This window comes from Spermophilus citellus, assembly GCF_964194105.1.
Source record: "Spermophilus citellus genome assembly, chromosome: 7".
Lineage (NCBI taxonomy): Eukaryota > Metazoa > Chordata > Mammalia > Rodentia > Sciuridae > Spermophilus > Spermophilus citellus.
Genome location: NC_138188.1, coordinates 105203419 through 105223871, shown reverse-complemented (window position 1 = coordinate 105223871; position 20453 = coordinate 105203419). Strand labels below are relative to the sequence as shown.

Sequence of the window (20453 nt, the reverse complement as noted above, 5' to 3'; positions counted from 1 at the left end):
TCAGCCCCAAGCTCTACAAACTTAGGATCTGAGGGAGGCCAACAGAAAGAGTGTGCCCCGGCATCCATGAAAACAGGGCTCCCAGGAGCAGCAGACCTGGCATGTAGCCAGTATTGTGGTGAGTGTCACAGGTGAGTGGGGCCTGGCTTGAGGAAACACAAGAGAAGGCCCTAGGCACTCAGGGTTGGAGACCCGCACAGTCTGGGAGGAGAGCTGCTGCACAGTGATTGGATCCCACCTATCAAGAAGAGAAGCTTGGGGATCCAACATGGCCGCCGGCGAGGAAGCAGCGATTCCAATGTCCCCACATTAACGGGATCAGAAAGACCCATTGGAACAGCGGCAGTCTACCTACTGAGGAACTTCTAGCAAAATTCCGTTAAGAGTGGACCTGCCGGGAATTGGTAGGTTTATTAGAAGTGTCAGTTTGTCCCAGACAAGTGGATCTTGGCAGGCCACGCGGGTGCGGAGGTCCAGTCCTGAAGCCACCAGCTGCTTCTGCAAGCGGCCAGCGGCCCAGAGCGGCGTGGCCCGCCCGAACCCGCAGACGGCACCTGCCATCCCGCCATCCCAGGGAGGCCCTGCTCTCGCTCTGTGAAAGGCCACCACGCCTGCCAGGCTCGTAGCCACGCGGCTGCAGCTGCCCGGCTCTACAGGCGGCCCCCCGGCGGGTGCAGAGGTACAATCCCGCGGCCACCAGCCGCTTCAGAAAGCGGCCGGCGGCCCTGAACGGCGCAGCCTGCCCGAACCCGCAGACAGCACCCACCATCCTGCCGTCCCGGGAGGCCCCGCTCTCGCTCAGCGAACGGCCACCCCGCCCGCCCGGATCTTAGCCACGCGGCCGCAGCTGCCCGGCTCTACAGGCAGCCCCCGGCGGCCCGGTGCAGAAAGAAGCGTCCCCGTCTGGCCCAGCAGACAGCCCGTGCCCTCCCGGCTCTACTAACAGCCCCGCCCACCCGGCGAACGGCTCCCCCCCCCCCCCCGAGACAGTGTGAACGGAATCTAACCAACCCTTTACGAAATAGCGAACTGGGAACTAAAACCAGAGATTGTGTCAGACCAGAGACAAGCCAGTTCCACCCCTCTCTTCGGACACTCCGGCAAGGAGCCATGGGCCTGCCATAGCAGAGAGGAGAAGTCACCAAAGTTCGGCCAAAGAGATTCCTTCCCAGCGGAATCTACTTTAGCAGGTGTGTGACTCCCACCCACACCAGATACAAACAACCAGGAAACTTCAAAAACTCTCCGTGGGTGTGACCGTAAGGGCCAAAGGACTCTCGACCCCCAACTCCCCCTACTGCCAGTGACGAGGGCGTGACTGTAGGGGCAGAGGGAAGCAGAGAAGACTCCCCACCCCCAAATCCCCAACCGCGAACTGAGAGGGTGTGACGGTAGGGGCGGAGGGAAACAGAGGACACTCCAGACCCCCAACTCCTCCTACTGCCAGCAATGTGGTTGTGACTGTACGAGCTGAGGGAAGTAGAGGGGATCTTCGACCCCCAACTCCTATTACCACCAGCAGCGACACCAATGGTCTTAGCTGCCAGATTCCAAAGGTGTGCCCACCAAAGGGGTCTGGAAAAATTAAACAATTGACTCCCAGACCACAGCTCCACAGCACAGGGGCTTAGATGAATGACAGCGAGTGTGCTCAGTAGTTAGGGAAATAGAGCACTCGGTGGGGCTGAAAGTGTAACCAAATCCTTGGGGAACTGCCTCTGGTAAGCAGGACCTCGCTGGCTGGCAGGAGGAAGGGGAGGAGGGGCCGTAGAAGTGAAACGGCTCTGGACCAACAGGATTGAGAGACTCCCAGGAACCGCCTTACAGGGATTGCTGTTGACACACTGAGGGCAAAACTCAGCCCAGAGGGCACAGCTTTGCCTACGGGAAGAGAAGAAAAGGGATCTCTAAGACCTAATTTTATTTCCTATTTCATTTTAATTTTTTCTCTCCCTTTTTCCTCTCCCTCTCCCCTTCCAAGTTTTACTGCTCTTTCCATTCTCCTCTATGCTATCTATCTCCCTCTCCTTCTTTCTTTTCAAGAGCACCTACCTTCCCCTTCCCCCCAACTTTCATCCCAAGCATTACGTCCTCCATTTCGCGTAACTGTCTAAATACAAATAGGTGTGCGCCCTCCCCCCGCGCCTGCAAGGTAGCCGGACCTGCAACCCACCTGGGAGTGGCAGAGCCGACCCACGTGCCTCCAAGGTAGGCGCACCTGCTACCAACCAGCAGAACAGGCCCAGCGGCCTGCCGATGTGGTAGGCACAGTGCCCCAATTGTAGGAGGAGCAGAGCCCCTGCCCGTGCCTGCGCGGGACACTTTGCAACTATACAAGGGTAATACAAATATATAGGGGGAAAATTCAACAACACAACAGTCTCAGTAAGCAGAAAGAAACGCGAACACTATGAAGAGACAAGGAAAGAGAGGACCACAAGCAATGCAGGTAAACTCAACGTTAGAAGAGGTAATATCTGCAGCAGATGGAATGTCAGATAAAGAATTCAAGAGATACATGCTTCAGATGATCTGGAGTCTCAAGGAAGACATTAGATAGCAAAATCAGACAATGAAAGATCTCTTCAACAATGAAATACATAAACAAATCCAGGAAGCAAAAGATCAACTATACAGGGAGATAGAAGCTATAAAAAACAAACAAACAGAAATCCTAGAAAGGCAGGAAGCAATAAACCAACTTAAAAACTCAATTGAGAATACTACCAGCAGAGTAGAACACTTAGAAGATAGAACGTCAGACAATGAAGACAAAGTATTTCAACTTGAAAAGAACATAGACAGCTCAGCAAGACAGTTAAGAAACCATGAGCAGAACATCCAAGAGATATGGGATAACATAAAGAGACCAAACTTAAGAGTCATTGGGATACAGGAAGGCATGGAGGTCCATACCAAAGGAATAAACAATCTATTCAATGAAATAATACGAGAAAACTTCCCAGACTTGAAGAATGAGACAGAATCCCAAATCCTAGAAGCCTACAGGACGCCGAATGTGCATAATCATAAGAGATCCACACCTAGACACATTATAATGAAGATGCCCAACATACAGAATAAGGAGAGAATTATAAAAGCTACAAGAGAAAGGAAACAGATTACATTTAGGGGTAAACCAATTAGGATAACAGCTGATCTCTCAACACAGACTTTGAAAGCTAGAAGATCCTGGAATAACATATTTCAAACACTGAAAGAAAATGGGTTCCAACCAAGAATTGTGTATCCAGCAAAATTGAGCTTCAAGATGGAAGATGAAATTAAAACCTTCCACGATAAACAAAAGTTAAAAGAATTTACAGCTAGAAAACCATCTCTCCAAAAAATCCTCAGCAAAACATTACAGGAAGAGGAAATGGAAAATAACAATGAAAACCAACAGTGGGAGGTAGGACAGTAAAGGGGGGAAAATAATCAAAGAGGAAAACAAACCATATTCAGTAACATAAATAAACAAATATGGCTGGAAGGATAACCCATATCTCAATAATAACCCTAAATGTTAATGGCTTAAACTCACCAATTAAGAGACACAGGCTAGTAGAATGGATCACAAAACAAGACCCAACAATATGCTGCCTACAGGAGACGCATTTGATAGGAAAAGACATACATAGACTGGGAAAAATCATATCACTCATATGGACTTCGGAAACAAGCAGGAGTGTCCATACTCATATAAAATAAAATATATTTCAAGCCAAAGTTAATCAAAAGGGATAAAGAAGGACACTACATACTGCTCAAGGGAACCATACACCAACAAGACATAACAATCATAAATATATATGCCCCAAACAATGGTGCAGCTATGTTCATCAAACAAACTCTTCTCAAGTTCAATAGTCTAATAGACTACCATACAATAATCATGGGAGACTTCAACACACCTCTCTCACCACTGGACAGATCTTCCAAACAAAAGTTGAATAAGGAAACTATAGAACTCAATAACACAATTAACAACCTAGACTTAATTGACATATATAGAATATACCAACCAAAATCAAGCAGTTACACTTTTTCCTCAGCAGCACATGGATCCTTCTCAAAAATAGATCATATATTATGTCACAGGGCAACTCTTAGACAATATAAAGGAGTAGAGATAATACCATGCATCTTATCTGACCATAATGGAATGAAACTGAAAATCAACGATAAAAGAAGGAAGGAAAAATCATGCATCACTTGGAGAATGAACAATAGGTTACTGAATGATCAATGGGTTATAGAAGACATCAAGGAGGAAATTAAAAAATTCTTAGAGATAAATGAAAACACAGACACAACATATCAGAATCTATGGGACACATTGAAAGCAGTTCTAAGAGGAAAATTCATTGCATGGAGTTCATTCCTTAAAAAAAGAAAAAACCAACAAATAAACGATCTCATACTTCATCTCAAATTCCTAGAAAAAGAAGAGCAAAATAACAGCAAAAGAAGTAGAAGGCAAGAAATAATTAAAATCAGAGCTGAAATTAATGAAATCAAAACAAAAGAAACAATTGAAAAAATTGATAAAACTAAAAGTTGGTTCTTTGAAAAAATAAATAAGATCGACAGACCCTTAGCCATGCTAACAAAGAGAAGAAGAGAGAGAACTCACATTACTAGCATACAGGATGAAAAAGGCAATATCACAACAGACACTTCAGAAATACAGAAGATAATCAGAAATTACTTTGAATCCTTATACTCCAATAAAATAGAAGATAGTGAAGGCATCGATAAATTTCTTAAGTCATATGATCTGCCCAGATTGAGACAGGAGGATATAGACAACCTAAGCAGACCAATATCAATTGAGGAAATAGAAGAAACCATCAAAAGATTACCAACTAAGAAAAGCCCAGGACTGGATGGGTATACAGCAGAGTTTTACAAAACCTTTAAAGAGGAACTAATACCAATACTTTTCAAGCTATTTCAGGAAATAGAAAAAGAGGGAGAACTTCCAGATTCATTCTGCGAGGCCAACATCACCCTGATTCCTAAACCAGACAAAGATACTTCAAAGAAAGAAAACTACAGACCTATATCTCTAATGAACCTAGACGCAAAAATCCTCAATAAAATTCTGGCAAATCGGATACAAAATCATATCAAAAAAATTGTACACCATGAACAAATAGGATTCATCCCTGGGATGCAAGGCTGGTTCAATATATGGAAGTCAATAAATGTTATCCACCACATCAATAGACTTAAAAATAAGAACCATATGATCATCTCAATAGATGCGGAAAAGCATTCGACAAAGTACAGCATCCCTTTTTGTTCAAAACTCTCGAAAAAATAGGGATAACAGGAACATAGCTCATCATTGTAAAAGCAATCTACGCTAAGCCCCAGGCTAGCATCATTCTGAATGGAGAAAAATTGAAGGCATTCCCTCTAAAATCTGGAACAAGACAGGGATGCCCTCTGTCACCACTTCTGTTCAACATAGTTCTCGAAACACTGGCCAGAGCAATTAGACAGACGAAAGAAATTAGAGGCATAAAAATAGGAAAAGAAGAACTTAAATTATCACTATTTGCAGATGATATTATTCTATACCTAGCAGACCCAAAAGGGTCTACAAAGAAACTATTAGAGCTTACAAATGAATTCAGCAAAGTGGCAGGATATAAAATCAGCACGCATAAATCAAAGGCATTCCTGTATATCAAGGACAAACCCTCTCAAATGGAAATGAGGACAACCACTCCATTCACAATATCCTCAAAAATAAAAAAATACTTGGGAATCAACCTAACAAAAGAAGTAAAAGACTTATACAATGAAAACTACAGAACCCTAAAGAGAGAAATTGAAGAAGATCTTAGAAGATGGAAAAATATACCCTGTTCATGGATAGGCAGAACTAACATCATCTAAATGGCGATATTACCAAAAGTTCTCTATAGGTTTAATGCAATGCCAATCAAAATCCCAATGGCATTTCTTGTAGAAATAGATAAAGCAATCATGAAATTCATATGGAAAAATAAAAGACCCAGACTAGCAAAAACAATGCTAAGCAGGAAGTGTGAATCATGTGGTATAGCGATACCAGACTTCAAACTATACTACAGAGCAATAGTAACAAAAACAGCATGGTATTGGTACCAAAACAGGCGGGTGGACCAATGGTACAGAATAGAGGACACAGAAACCAACCCACAAAACTACAACGTTCCTATATTTGATAAAGGGGCTAAAAGCATGCAATGGAGGAAGGATAGCATCTTCAACAAATGGTGCTGGGAAAACTGGAAATCCATATGCAACAAAATGAAACTGAATCCCTTTCTCTCACCATGCACAAAAGTTAACTCAAAATGGATCAATGAGCTTGATATCAAACCAGAGACACGGCGTCTGATACAAGAAAAAGTTGGCTACGACCTACATACTGTGGGGTCGGGCTCCAAATTCCTCAATAGGACACCCATAGCACAAGAATTAATATCTAGAATCAACAAATCGGACTTGCTCAAACTAAAAAGTTTTTTCTCAGCAAAAGAATAAGAGAGGTAAATAGGGAGCCTACATCATGGGAGCAAATCTTTACTCCTCACGCTTCAGATAGAGCCCTAATATCCAGAGTATATAAAGAACTCAAAAAAATTAGACAATAAGATAACAAATAACCCAATCAACAAATGGGCCAAGGACCTAAACAGACACTTCTCAGAGGAGGACATACAATCAATCAACAAGTACATGAAAAAATGCTCACCATCGCTAGCAGTCAGAGAAATGCAAATCAAAACCACCCTAAGATATCATCTCACTCCAGTAAGATTGGCAGCCATTATAAAGTCAAACAACAACAAGTGCTGGCGAGTATGTGGGGAAAAGGGTACACTTGTACATTGTTGGTGGGACTGCAAATTGGTGCAACCAATTTGGAAAGCAGTATGGAGATTTCTTGGAAAGCTGGGAATGGAACCATCATTTGATCCAGCTATTCCCCTTCTGGGTCTATTCCCTAAAGACATAAAAACAGCATGCTACAGGGACACTGCTACATCGATGTTCATAGCAGCACAATTCACAATAGCAAGACTGTGGAACCAACCTAGATGCCCTTCAATAGATGAATGGATAAAAAAAATGTGGCATTTATACACAATGGAGTATTACTCTGCATTAAAAAATGACAAAATTATAGAATTTGGAGGGAAATGGATGGCATTAGAGCAGATTGTGCTAAGTGAAGCTAGCCAATCCCTAAAAAACAAATGCCAAATGTCTTATTTGATATAAGGAGAGTAACTAAGAACAGAGTAGGGAAGAAGAGCATGAGAAGATGACTAACATTAAACAGGGATGAGAGGTGGGAGGGACAGGGAGAGAGAAGGGAAATTGCTTGTAAATGGAAGGAGACCCTTAGGGTTATACAAAATTACATACAGGAGGAAGTGAGGGAAAAGGGAAATATAATACAAGTGGGAGAAATGAATTACAGTAGAGGGGGTAGAGAGAGAAGAGGGGAGGGGAGGGGAGGGGGATAGTAGAGGATAGGAAAGGCAGCAGAATACAACAGACATGAGTTTGTCAATAAGTAAATCAATGGAAGTGTAACTGATGTGACTCTGCAATCTGTATACGGGGTAAAAATGGGAGTTCATAACCCACTTGAATCAAACTGTGAAATATGATATATTAAGAACTATGTAATGTTTTGAACAACCAATAAAAAAAAGCAAGGAAGAAAAGGAGTACAAACAATGAAAGACAGCCTAAATATTCAGGAGGACCTAGAGTCATCAGAAAAATAGCCATATAAAGAACTCAAAGAATACCTTAGACAGATGGATAGGAACCTTAAAGAGGATACGAGACAGCAAATCCAAACAGCGAAAGATCACATTGAAAATGAATTACATAAACAGATAAAAGAAGTTAAGCATCTTTATCAGGAGATAGAGATTATAAAAAAAATCAAACAATAATTCTAGAAATGAAGGAAACGATAAACCAAATTAAAAACTCAATCAAGAGTATCACTAACAGAGTGCAGCATGTAGAAGCCAGAACGTCAGATAATGAAGACAAAACATATCATCTTGAAAAGAGTCTAGCCAACTCAGATAGGCTGGTAAAAAATCACGAGAAAAACATCCAAGCGATTTAGGATAACATAAAAAAACCAAAGTTACGAGTCATTGGGATAGAGGAAGGTACAGAGATTCATACCAAGGGAATGAGTAACCTGCTGAATGAAATAATTACAGAAAACTTTCCAGAAATAAAAAAGGAAACAGATATACACATTGTAGATGCATACAGGACACCGAGCACACAAAATCACAGGAGACCAACGCCAAGACACATTGTTATGAAGATATCCAATATACAGAACAAAGAGAAAATATTAAAAGCTACAAGAGAAAGGAGGCAGATTACGTTTAGGGGAAAACCAATAAGGTTAACAACGGATTTTTTATCACAGACGCTGAAAGCGAGAAGATCCTGGAACAACGTATTTCAAACACTGAAAGACAATGGATGCCAACCAAGAATTCTGTATCCAGCAAAATTAAGCTTCAGGTACGTCAACGAAATAAAAATCTTTCATGATAAACAAAAGCTAAAAGAATTTGTAGCCAGAAAACCAGCATTGCAAAGCATCTTGAGCAAAACACTACACGAGGAAGAAATGCAAAACAATAACCAAAACCATCAGTGGGAAGTGCCTCGGTAAAGACAGAGGACGGCGGGGTGGGGGGGGAGCTAATCATGGAGAAACAAACTAAATTAGAAAAAAAAAGATAAATAATCAAACATGGCTGGAAGTACAAACCATATATCAATAGTAACTCTAAATGTTAATGGCTTAAACTCTCCAATAAAGCGACATAGGCTGGTATCATGGATTAAAAAAACAAATCCAACAATATGCTGCCTCCAGGAGACACATCTGATGGGAAAAGACATACACAGGCTCAAGGTGAAAGATTGGGAAAAAATGTACCACGCACATGGCCCTCGTAAGCAAGCAAGGGTGGCCATTCTCATATCGAATAAAATCGACTTCAAGACTAAGTTAATCAAAAGGGATAAGGAAGGATATTATATACTCTTAAAAGGAACCATTCACCAAGAAGACATAACAATTATCAATATTTATGCACCAAATAATGGTGCTGCGATGTTCATAAAACAAACTCTCCTCAAGTTCAAGAATCAAATAGACCACAACACAATAATTATGGGTGACTTCAACACACCTCTCTCACCATTGGATAGATCCTCCAAACAAAAGTTGAATAAAGAAACTATTGACCTCAATATCATAATCAATAACCTAGACTTAACTGACATATATAGAATATATCAACCATCATCAAGTGGATATACTTTTTTCTCAGCAGCACGTGGATCCTTCTCAAAAATAGACCATATATTATGCCATAGGGCAACCCTCAGTAAATATAAAGGGGTGGAGATCATACCATGCATTTTATCCGATCATAATGGAATGAAAGTGAAAATCAATGATAAAAGAAGGAAGGAAAAATCCTACATCACATGGAAAATGAACAATATGTTACTGAATGATCAATGGGTTACAGAAGACATAAAGGAGGAAATCAAAAAATTCTTAGAGATAAGTGAAAATACAGACACAACATATCGGAATCTATGGGACACAATGAAAGCAGTTTTAAGAGGGAAATTCATCGCCTGGAAGTCATTCCTCAAAAAAAGGAAAAACCAACAAATAAATGAGCTCACACTTCATCTCAAAGCCCTAGAAAAGGAAGAGCAAAACAATAGCAAATGTAGCAGAAGGCAAGAAATAATTAAAATCAGAGCAGAAATCAACGAAATTGAAACAAAAAAACTATTGAAAAAATTAACAAAGCTAAAAGTTTTGAAAAAATAAATAAGATCGACAGACCCTTAGCCATGCTAACGAAGAGAAGAAGAGAGAGAACTCAAATTACTAACATACGGGATGAAAAAGGCAATATCACAACAGATGCTACAGAAATACAGAAGACAATTAGAAATTATTTTGAAACGCTATAAGATAGTGAAGACATTGATAAATTTCTTAGGTCATATGATTTGCCCAGACTGAGTCAGGAGGATACACACAATTTAAACAGACCAATATCAATGGATGAAATAGAAGAAGCAATCAAAATACTACCAACCAAGAAAAGCCCAGGACAGGATGGGTACACAGCGGAGTTTTACAAAACCTTTAAAGAAGAATTAATACCAATACTTTTCAAGTTATTTCAGGAAATAGAAAAAGAGGGAGCTCTTCCAAATTTATTCTATAAGGCCAACATCACCCTGATTCCGAAACCAGACAAAGACACCTCAAAGAAAGAAAACTACAGACCAATATCTCTGATGAACCTAGATGCAAATATCCTCAATAAAATTCTGGTGAATCGGATACAAAGGCACATTAAAAAAATTGTGCACCATGATCAAGTAGGATTCATCCCTGGGATGCAAGGATGGTTCAATTTATGGAAATCAATAAATGTTATTCACCACATCAATAGACTTAAAAGATAAGAACCATATGATCATCTCGATAGATGCAGAAAAAGGATTTGACAAAGTACAGCATCCCTTTATGTTCAAAACATTAGAAAAACTAGGGATAACAGGAACTTACCTCAACATTGTAAAAGCTATCTATGCTAAGCCTCAGGCTAGCATCATTCTGAATGGACAAAAGTTGAAGGCATTCCCTCTAAAATCTGGAACAAGACAGGGATGCCCTCTATCACCACTTCTATTCAATATAGTTCTCGAAACACTGGCCAGAGTAATTAGACAGACGAAAGAAATTAAAGGCATAAAAATAGGAAAAGAAGACCTTAAATTATCACTATTTGCGGATGACATGATTCTATACCTAGAAGACCCAAAGGGTCTACAAAAAAAACTACTAGAACTAATAAATGAATTCAGCAAAGTGGCAGGATATAAAATCAACACGCATAAATCGAAGGCATTTCTGTATATCAGCGACAAAACTTCTGAAACGGAAATGAGGAAAAACACTCCATTCAGAATAACCTCAAAAAAGATAAAATACTTGGGAATCAACCTAACAAAAGAGGTGAAGGACTTATACAATGAAAACTACAGAACCCTAAAGAGAGAAATAGAAGAAGATCTTAGAAGATGGAAAAATATACCCTGTTCATGGATAGGCAGAACTAACATTACCAAAATGGCGATATTACCAAAAGTTCTCTATAGGTTTAATGCAATGCCAATCAAAATCCCAATGGCATTTCTTGTAGAAATAGATAAAGCAATCATGAAATTCATATGGAAAAACAAAAGACCCAGAATAGCAAAAACAATTCTAAGCAGGAAGTGTGAATCAGGTGGTATAGCGATACCAGACTTCAAACTATACTACAGAGCAATAGTAACAAAAACAGCATGGTACTGGTACCAAAACAGGCGGGTGGACCAATGGTACAGAATAGAGGACACAGAGACTAATCCACAAAGCTACAACTATCTTATATTTGATAAAGGGGCTAAAAGCATGCAATGGAGGAAGGATAGCATCTTCAACAAATGGTGTTGGGAAAACTGGAAATCCATATGCAACAAAATGAAACTGAATCCCCTCCTCTCGCCATGCACAAAAGTTAACTCAAAGTGGATCAAGGAGCTAGATATCAAATCAGAGACTCTGCGTCTGATAGAAGAATAAGTTGGCTCCGATCTACATATTGTGGGGTCGGGCTCCAAATTCCTTAATAGGACACCCATAGCACAAGAGTTAATAACAAGAATCAACAAATGGGACTTTCTTAAACTGAAAAGTTTTTTTCTCAGCAAGAGAAACAATAAGAGGTAAATAGGGAGCCTACATCATGGGAACAAATTTTTACTCCTCACACTTCAGATAGAGCCCTAATATCCAGAGTATACAAAGAACTCAAAAAATTAGACAATAAGAAAACAAATAACCCAATCAACAAATGGGCCAAGGACATGAACAAACACTTCACAGAGGAGGACATACAATCAATCAACAAGTACATGAAAAAATGCTCACCATCTGTAGCAGTCAAGGAAATGCAAATCAAAACCACCCTAAGATACCATCTCACCCCAGTAAGATTGGCAGCCATGATGAAGTCAAACAACAACGAGTGCTGGCGAGGATGTGGGGAAAAGGGTAATCTTGTACATTGCTGGTGGGACTGCAAACGGGTGCGGCCAATTTGGAAAGCAGTATGGAGATTCCTGGGAAAGCTGGGAATGGAACCACCATTTGACCCAGCTATTGCCCTTCTCAGACTATTCCCTGAAGACCTTAAAAGAGCATGCTACAGGGATACTGCCACATCGATGTTCATAGCAGCACAATTCACAATTGCTAGACTGTGGAATCAACCCAGATGCCCTTCAATAGATGAATGGATAAAAAAAAATGTGGCATTTATACACCATGGAGTATTACACAGCACTAAAATATGACAAAATCACGGAATTTGCAGGGAAGTGGATGGCACTAGAGCAGATTATGCTTAGTGAAGCTAGCCAATCCCTAAAAAACAAATACCAAATGTCGTCTTTGATATAATGAGAGCAACTAAGAACAGAACAGGGAGGAAGAGAAGGAAGAAAAGATTAACATTAAACAGAGACATGAGGTGGGAGGGAAAGGGAGAAAAAAGGGAAATTGCATGGAAATGGAGGGAGACCCTCATTGTTATACAAAATTGCATATAAGAGGTTGTGAGGGGAATGGGATAATAAACAAGGAGGGAAATGAATTACAGTAGATGGGGTAGAGAGAGAAGAGGGGAGGGGAGGGGAGGGGGGATAGTAGAGGATAGGAAAGGTAGCAGAATACAACAGTCACTTATATGGCATTATGTAAAAATGTGGATGTGTAACCGATGTGATTCTGCAATCTGTATTTGGGGTAAAAATGGGAGTTCATAACCCACTTGATTCTAATGTATGAAATATGATATGTCAAGAGCTTTGTAATGTTGTGAACAACCAATAAAAAAAGTGAAAAAAAATAAAATAAATAAAATAATCTTTATTTTATTTATTTATTTATTTGTGGTACTGAGGATCGAACCCAGTGCTCACATGTGTGAGGCAAGTGCTCTGCCACTGAGCTACAACCCCAGCCCTGTACTTTATAAGAAAAGAAATATATATATATACATATATATATATGTATATATATATATATGTATATATATATTGGTTGTCAATGGACAATTATGTTAGTTGATTTTTAAATGTTAAATCAAACTTGCAATTCTGGAATAAATCCAACTTGGTCTTGATAAGCCTGTCTTTTGATGTATCACTAGATCCAGTTTCCTATTTTTTTTTCAGTTTTTTGCATCTAAATTCATGAGAACGGTTGGCCTATTATTGTCCTTTCTATAATCTCCTGTAGAATTTTGTTGTTGTTGTTGTTGTTGTTGTTGTTTTTTAGATGGACACTATATCTTTATTCTGTTTATTTTATTTTTATGTGGTTCTGAGGATCGAACCCAGTGCTTCACATAGCCTAGGCAAGCGCTCTACCACTGAGCCACAACCCCAGCCCTCCTTGTAGAATTTTGATATCAGGATTATATTAGCCTTATTAAAAAGTTGGCAAGGGCTGGAGTTGTGGCTCAGCAATAGAGCATTTGACTAGCATACGTGAGGCACTGGGTTTGATCCCCAGCATCACACATGTGCAAAAATAGTTGCTGGGAAAATTGGAAATCCATATACAACAAAATGAAACTGAATCCCTTTCTCTCGCCATGCACAAAAGTTAACTCAAAATGGATCAAGGAGATAGATATCAAATCAGAGACACTGCGTCTGATAGAAGAAAAAGTTGGCTAGGATCTACATACTGTGGGGTCGGGCTCCAAATTCCTTAATAGGACGCCCATAGCCCAAGAGTTAATAACAAGAATAAATAAATGGGACTTACTTAAACTGAAAAGTTTTTTTCTCAGCAAGAGAAACAATAAGAGAGGTAAATAGAGAGCCTACATCCTGGGAACAAATTTTTACCCCTCACACTTCAGATAGAGCCCTAATATCCAGAATATACAAAGAACTCAAAAAATTAAACAATAAGATAACAAATAACCCAATCAACAAATGGGCCAAGGACCTGAACAGACACTTCACAGAGGAGGACATACAATCAATCAAAAAGTACATGAAAAAATGTTCACCATCTCTAGCAGTCAGAGAAATGCAAATCAAAACCACCCTAAGATACCACCTCACCCCAGTAAGATTGGCAGCCATTATGAAGTCAAACAACAATAAGTGTTGGCGAGGATGTGGGGAAAAGGGTACACTTGTACACTGCTGGAGGGACTGCAAATTGGTAAGGCCAATTTGGAAAGCAGTATGGAGATACCTGGGAAAGCTGGGAATGGATCCACCATTTGACCCAGCTATCGCCCTCCTCGGACTATTCCCTGAGGATCTACTATAGGGATACTGCCACATCAATGATCATAGCGGCACAATTCACAATAGCTAGACTGTGGAACCAACCTAGATGCCCTTCAATAGATGAATGGATAAAAAAAAAAAATGTGGCATCTATACACAATGGAGTACTACGCAGCACCAAAAAATGACAAAATCAGAGAATTTGCAGGGAAATGGATGGCATTAGAGCAGATTATGCTAAGCAAAGCTAGCCAATCCTTAAAAAACAAGTGCCAAATGTCTTCTTTGATATAAAGAGAGCAACTAAGAACAGAACAGGGAGGAAGAGCATGAGGAAAGGATTAACATTAAACAAAGACGAGTGGGGGGAGAGAAAGGGAGAGAGAAGGGAAAGCATATGGAAATGGTAGGAGACCCTCAATGTTACACAAAATTACATAGAAGAGGTTGTGAGGGGAAAGGGGGGGAACAAGGGAGAGAATTGAACAACAGCAGATGAGGTAGAGAGGGATGATGGGAGGGGAGGGGAGGGGGGATAGTAGGGGATAGGAAAGGTAGCAGAATACAACAGATTCTAATAAGCCATTATGTAAAAATGTGAGTGCGTAACCGATGTGATTCTGCAATTTGTATTTGGGGTTAAAATGGGAGTTCATAACCCAATTGAGTCAAATGTGTGAAAGATGATATATCATGAGCTTTGTAATATTTTGAAAAACCAATAAAAAATATAAAAAAAATATGTAGATTGCTGATGAGTCCCATCTTAGAAGCTTCAGAAATCCTGTTTTTTTTTTTTTTAACAAAGTTTCTGGTGGTTCTGATTTAGTTAATTCTCAGAAATGTGCTTAAAAAGAATCAAAGTACGGTAAACTAATAAACTAAATGTAATAAAACCTTGAAGGCTGAAATATCTGAAATTTATTCATTTACTGAACAAACATGTCTAAGCATCTGTTATGTGCTAGGAATTATGCTATTTTCTGGGGCTACAAAGATGAATAATACATGGTTTCTGCTCTCAAGCTTTGACTCTAAAAGAAGAGAGATCAGGAGACAAGACAGTGTGGTCAGTGAAAAGATAGAAATATATAGGATGTTATTGAAGCAAATAGAAGGAGGAGCTAACCTGTCCTGATTGGTTTGTGGAGGAGGGAGGCAAGATCAGAAAAACTTTATGGAAGTAGCTGAGCTCTTCTATAACTTATTCCTTATACCATCATATATTATCTTCAATTGTTTTTCTTAGAAATCTTTCTAAAATGTGTTATATATTTCTGTTTCCTTAAACAGAACTCACATAATGTATCCTTTCTATTGATTATTTGGCAGGATCAACGTTATCACATTGCCATATAGCAAAATCATATACCTTTTATTTCAGAATACAAGATTAATTTTTATTATCCAAAATGGTCCCCAACTACATTTTTGCTATTCTCATTTTTCCTGTCCAATATTGTCTTTGGCATCAGTCTGATTCTGGTTTTCTTAGTGTCAGTGTGGCTGTCTTTAGAGTACTACATTTACTTAAGCTTTTCCTTGGCCAACATAATTCAGACCAAAAAACTGTGAATAAAGTAAAAGTAGAAAGTATTCTATTGAATATGTGACTTTTAGTCTGTTTTAACTCCGAAGTTGTCTTTTTTTATTATTCAAAGCTAGTGGATACTTTAGAAATCATATAATACAACTCCTTCATTATATATACAAAGAAACTGAAGCAAAATATACCACAGATCCATTTCAATCAAAAAGTAGAATCTAGGCCCCCTGATAATAGAAAGGTTCCATTCTATAGAATAAGCCATTCTTTTTTTAAAATAAAGTTTCTTTTTTTAACTTTGTTTTATTTATTTATATTTGATGCTGAGGATTGAACCCAGGGCCTTGCACGTGTGAGGCGAGCGCTCTACTGCTGAGCCATAACCCCAGCCCTAAAATAAGACATTCTTAACTAGAGAGTTACAGCAGAACTATTTGGAGAATTATTCAAAATATGCCTTCTTAGGACTCACCCCAATGATCCTAATTCAGTAAGTCTAGCATATATATTTTTAAATTAAAAAATTCTTGGAAGATTCTGATATGTACTCCTGAACCACCACACTTTAATTTGGCACCATATGTCAGAATTTGTTTCTGAGTGGTTAAATAGGCATTAAAAGTCTAAATCATGAGAAAGAAACTTAGGAGTTTACTGTGAGTGAAAAAGTCATTAGAGAGTTTTGTGCAGAAAGGTAATATGATCTAAATTTGACTTTTTAAAGGATTCCTCTACTGTGTGGAAAACAAATGGGGGTTGGGTGAGATACCTCTAGTGGAGATATAGGTCAGGATACAGTACATTAGCTCAGGCAAAGAGATGTATAGAGACTTTGACCTGAGTGATAATAGAGGATGTGGTGAATAATGAATAGATCTGGGACATATTTTTAAAGTCAAAGCAACGGGATTTACTGACAAATCAGATGCACAGTATGAAAGGAGTCAAAGATCATTCATTCTTAAGTTTGTGGCCCAAATTGGAAAGATGGAATTGCCTTTTTCTGAAACAGAAAACTGCAAGAGAAGTAAGTTTGGGAATGAGATTGGGAAATTATTTTTGGATATGTTAAATTTGAATTGTCTTTTAGACGCCCAGATTATAGTTTGGTGAAATTGGTAGTCTGAAGTTCCCAGATGAATATAAACTTGAAATTCATCAAATAAAGATGACATTTAAGATCATAAGAGTAGGTGAAATTGCCAAGAAAATGAATGTTGATAGAGAAGATAAGAGGCTAAAGAATATTTCAACAATTGTAGGTCAGATAGGGAGAACCAAATGGAGACTAAGAAGAATTAACCAGGAAGGTGGGAAGAAAACCAGGAGGGTGTAATAGCCTGGAAGCTTTAAGTAGTATCGCAAAACACAGGAATGATTAGTTGTATCAAATGGTGGAATGTAATAAAAACTGTCACTTAACCTTTGGAGTTAGCCATGGTTAACCTTGACCAGGAATAGTTCAGTAGGATAATGGGACAAAAGTTTTACATAGGTATGAGTTCAAAAGAGAGTGAGAAAAATAGTTGAGAATAGACACTCTTTGGAAGGTTATTCTGTGAAAAGGAATGGAAAAGTAGCATGGTAGTTGGAGGAGGTCTTGAAGTCAAAAGGTTATTTTGGAAGATTGGAAAAATTGCTGGGTGTGGTGGCACATACCTGGAATCCCAGCTACTCAAGAGACTGAGTAGGGGGATAACAAGTTGAAGAACAGTTTGAGAAACTTAGTGAGACCCTGTCTCAAAAGAAAAAGGGCTGGGGATATAGCTCAGTGGTAGAGAAACCCCTAGGTTCAATCCCCAGTAGGGGGGGAGGGGAAGGAAGATAAGGAGGGAGGCAATAAAAGAGAAAAGAAAAATGGTATGTTATGCTGGTGTGAATTATCCAGAAAAGAAAAAATTGGAGAGAAAGGGGAGAATTGGTATAACTACATCTTTAAGTAAGAAAGTGGGGATAGGATTTCATGCACAGAGGAGGATTTAGGATTTATTCATAGGGATATGATCTTCTACAAGAATAGTGGAAGGGAGAGCAGATGATATAGGTGCACATGCAGAGAGGTAGATAGAGATGAGAAGAGCAAGTTGTAGAAGTAATTTTTTAAAACCTGATTCCATCATAGAAAGCGAGGATAGTAGCTCTTATTGAGTATGGGAAGAGTTATTTGAAGTTCAAAAAAGAAGGGAAAATATGAAATAGTTACCTGGGAGAAGAAAAGGGTAAATGGACCACAAGATTGATAGAAGGGCAGTTCCAAAGGCATACTTAAATTTAAAATGAATTCAGTCAGCTTGAATGTGAATTTTTCTAAGCTCTACATTTAGGTAGCTGGGTCATAGACATGGAATAGGGGAAATAACCAGCAATGGGATTTTGTCAGAATACAATGTGAGAGGAAGGCAAAGAAGTAACTGTAAGGATAGATCGTGGAATTTATGCTTAGTTAGGAAAGAATTAAAGCTGGAAGTAGAAGAGGGATCTGTGACAGATTTTAGAATCAATTAACCGTAGGGTCTTCTGGGGTCAAAGACTATTAGAATTGAAGTATTTGACAGAGTGAGCTTGAAAGACAGACGGTGGTGATTTGAGAAGGACATGCTGAAATGAAATGTCCAGTGCTTTAAACTGAATGAGGTGCCTACTGGTTTGTTCAGTGGCTATAATAGTTATTTTAATTTATTAATTTGTTAGGTTCATGACTACAAAGAAGGAACCCCAGAAGAGAGGACCTACTATATAGAATTATGGGATGTTGGAGGCTCTGTGGGCAGTGCCAGCAGTGTGAAAAGCACAAGAGCAGTATTCTACAACTCTGTGAATGGTAAAGCGTCTTTTATTTTTACCCCATTTTAATGGTCTGTGAATATATAATACCTTATATGAAATGCTAATGGCATGCCAGACTCAACTTAATTTGAGAAAGATTTAAAATACCACTTTTGACTTAAATATTCATATTACATTTCAACTTATGTTTCTAGATTCTAACCATGTGATTCAGAAGAGTAAACATCTGCTTTGTCTAAGTCCTATTTATATTATTGACATAAACAAAATATTGAGAATTAAAATTTTATTTTGGGTACTTGACATAAAACAGAACTTTCAAAACACTGTCCCTGGGAATGCTGTTTCTCTAGTCAGTTGAGTGGAATCCTGTGGTCTTAAGCCAGATATCCAGAGATGCAGATTTCTTTCATCTGCCCCTTAGAGAGAGACCTATGTAATTTTAAAGAGCTGCCTGAGGGTGTTTTTAGGGATGCAGAAGTTTCATCCAGTTATAAATATTCAAGTTTTAGAAGCAGACTTTCAGATGGAGGTGTGTAATAAAGGACATAATTACAGTTCATGGAGTCCTTGTCAAATTCTGGCTACCCTACCTACCTAGTTACTCAGCCTCTCTGAGCCTCATTTCCTCAGGTGTAGAAATATATAATAATACTTCATAGGATTGTTCCAAAAATTAAACTAGATAACATAATTTAAAAATCTGACACATAAGTGCTAAATAAACATTAACTATATTCTTTAATAGTAGTTCTTTTTTGTTTTTTTTCTCTCTGTTCTTGATGCCTGTGAGAACCTCTGTGAGGACAGTTAGATAGCGGGCAAGTGTCAGATCTGTATTTGCTCAAAACAGGTTTATCTGAGCTGGTTGGAACAAATCTACTATACAAGCACCTTAGTCATACAGACAGCTGAAAAACTAGAGAAGCCAATTAATTCTGCTTCTTCTGTCCTTATTTTTCAAGTTGATGTATCCCATATTCAAAGATGGACAAATCATTAATTTTGCATTCTCTTTTCACAGTAGAATCAGGCTAATATAGGTAAGGATTGGGAATTTTAAAACCTGTAGTTTTGACCACAAGAGACTAAGCATTAAAGCCTTTCTTCTTTTATCTTTATCTTATTAAAATAATTACCTACTTTGCCTTTCTGTCTAGGATCTTAATTGATTCAGTTTAATTATATGTCTGAACCGTATTACATTTCATTATTTTTCTCAATGTCTCAAAAGTTAGATATTTTATACTATTTTATGCTTGATTATCTCTTCCTACTCTTTCCTGGTGGCATATTTCTTTTGTCTATTAACTAAATCTCTTATAGGTAGCAAGCTTACATAGCTAACCATTAATTCCAAGAACTAGAAAGTGTCAAGTTGATCAAGCCCAAATATCTTTAGGGCTGCATTTTGTCTGCTAAGGAAAAGTGTTTGTGCAAATTAAATCAATACCACTTTACTACATTCTTATTGTATTTTTAGTGAGTATAAGTAATATGTTTGTACTGATATCTGTTGCAGGACTATATACAGTGCAGAAACAATGTAACTTTGAATGAATATAGTTTCTAATTATACTTTAGTTTTGATGCTCTTGATTGATAAAGTGGTTCTGCAAGTAGGACCAGACATAGAGTAGGCACTCAGGAAGTGTTGAATGCA

At 38.8% G+C, this 20453-nt stretch overlaps 1 protein-coding gene across 2 annotated transcripts in view; it reads left to right on the top strand.

The window, feature by feature from the left end:
* Positions 1–20453, top strand: part of RABL3 (RAB, member of RAS oncogene family like 3) — a 41348-nt gene that overhangs the window by 6518 nt on the left and 14377 nt on the right. For both annotated transcript variants that reach the window (XM_081301465.1, XM_081301464.1), the window contains exon 3: positions 18695–18824. In XM_081301465.1, the coding sequence (XP_081157591.1) occupies positions 18695–18824 (130 nt within the window). The remainder of the gene's footprint in view (positions 1–18694; positions 18825–20453) is intronic.